This window comes from Asparagus officinalis, chromosome 4 (assembly GCF_001876935.1).
Source record: "Asparagus officinalis chromosome 4, Aspof.V1, whole genome shotgun sequence".
NCBI lineage: Eukaryota > Viridiplantae > Streptophyta > Magnoliopsida > Asparagales > Asparagaceae > Asparagus > Asparagus officinalis.
The window spans coordinates 65,060,179-65,061,383 of record NC_033797.1 but is presented as its reverse complement, the minus strand read 5'-3'; the positions used below and the strand labels follow the sequence as shown (position 1 = coordinate 65,061,383).

The following is a 1,205-nucleotide window of genomic DNA, read 5'->3' as shown; positions in this document are numbered from 1 at the left end:
TACAACTACTTTATCATTTATTTTGAAATAATACAACTAATAATAATGGAATTCACATGCTATATGAGTAGATCTCAATTCAATATACTAACATGACACAACGTAACCATGTAATTAATAATCTAGTAAATATATGTAGTTAAGAATTATATGTAGTTAATAATTACACAATTCAGAAATTTTAATAAGAAATGTATTTATAAACATGTGTTTGAAACAAAATATGTCGACTAAATTAAACATCACTTTGCTGTATTGTTTTCTTTAATGGGCATGTCCGTGCGTCATGGAAATCGATTTTTTTGCACATATTACACAGCCTTGGCACCTTTTTCTTTCGTTGAGTAATTGATTTCTCATAATCACCAACAATTCTCCGTCCACAACCCTTGTTTCTACCTTCAATGGGAGGTTTAACGATCACTTCCGCTGGTATTTTTGAGCCAACAAAAAACTCCATTACATCATTTTTGTTCTGTGTGTCAGATTTCCAACTAGATTCACGCAAACTGTGCTTCAACTCCTTCAACTTCCCTTCCAGGTAATCAAGTCTCTCACCATCTAAACCTGCCAAACTCACACAAGATTGGAAATCATACCATATATCATTCAACTTGCGATTTGTAACTTCAATTGCATTGTACTGTTCTGATATTTCCTTGAACTGCAATGAATGCCTCATCTCAGCACCTTTTGTCCATCGGTTCACAACATGATGTCTTGGTATTTTTGTTACATCAGCTTGGTTCAGTGCAAAAAAACCATGTCTACATACTATACCCATTTTCTCAAACAGCCTACACGTACATTGCACGTCATTGTTCAAATAAGCGTGTTTCACCTAAAATTTAAAAAACAATGTATATTAGCACCGAATAAAAAAAGAAAATGACAAGCGAATGAAATGGTCACTGAATCTCGATTCAGTGGTGTGAATCGAGATTCACTTCGTTGAATCACGATTCACTGCATTGAATATGGATTCAATTTTTATTGTTTCAATCTCCATTATTAAGTTTTACCTCAAATATTTTTCCATGTCTCTTTTTGTCCTTTAAGGAAAAAATCTTCACACCATCTTCTTCTGATATACTGTTGATACTCATATCATAACAGGATGACATTATCTCTTTCTGTACCTCATAAAACATTGTTCGAGTGTACAACTCTGCTGCATCCCTCTCCAATAATAATAGCGTGTCCAT

The 1,205-nt window shown here is 33.5% G+C and overlaps 1 protein-coding gene across 1 annotated transcript; it reads right to left on the bottom strand.

The window, feature by feature from the left end:
* On the bottom strand, positions 236-1,205 carry LOC109838828 (protein FAR1-RELATED SEQUENCE 3-like). Its single transcript, XM_020407252.1, has 2 exons — positions 1,023-1,205; positions 236-841 (listed from the first exon to the last, which is right to left on the bottom strand). Exons 1-2 carry the CDS (start codon positions 1,203-1,205, stop codon positions 236-238), a joined length of 789 nt encoding a protein of 262 aa, XP_020262841.1.

Excerpts from the sequence above, each read along its gene's own strand:
- LOC109838828 (XM_020407252.1), bottom strand. The coding sequence starts at position 1,205 with ATGGACACGCTATTATTATTGGAGAGGGATGCAGCAGAGTTGTACACT. Across the intron at positions 842-1,022 it reads GACATGGAAAAATATTTGAG|GTGAAACACGCTTATTTGAA; the intron begins GTAAAACTTAAT and ends TTTAAATTTTAG.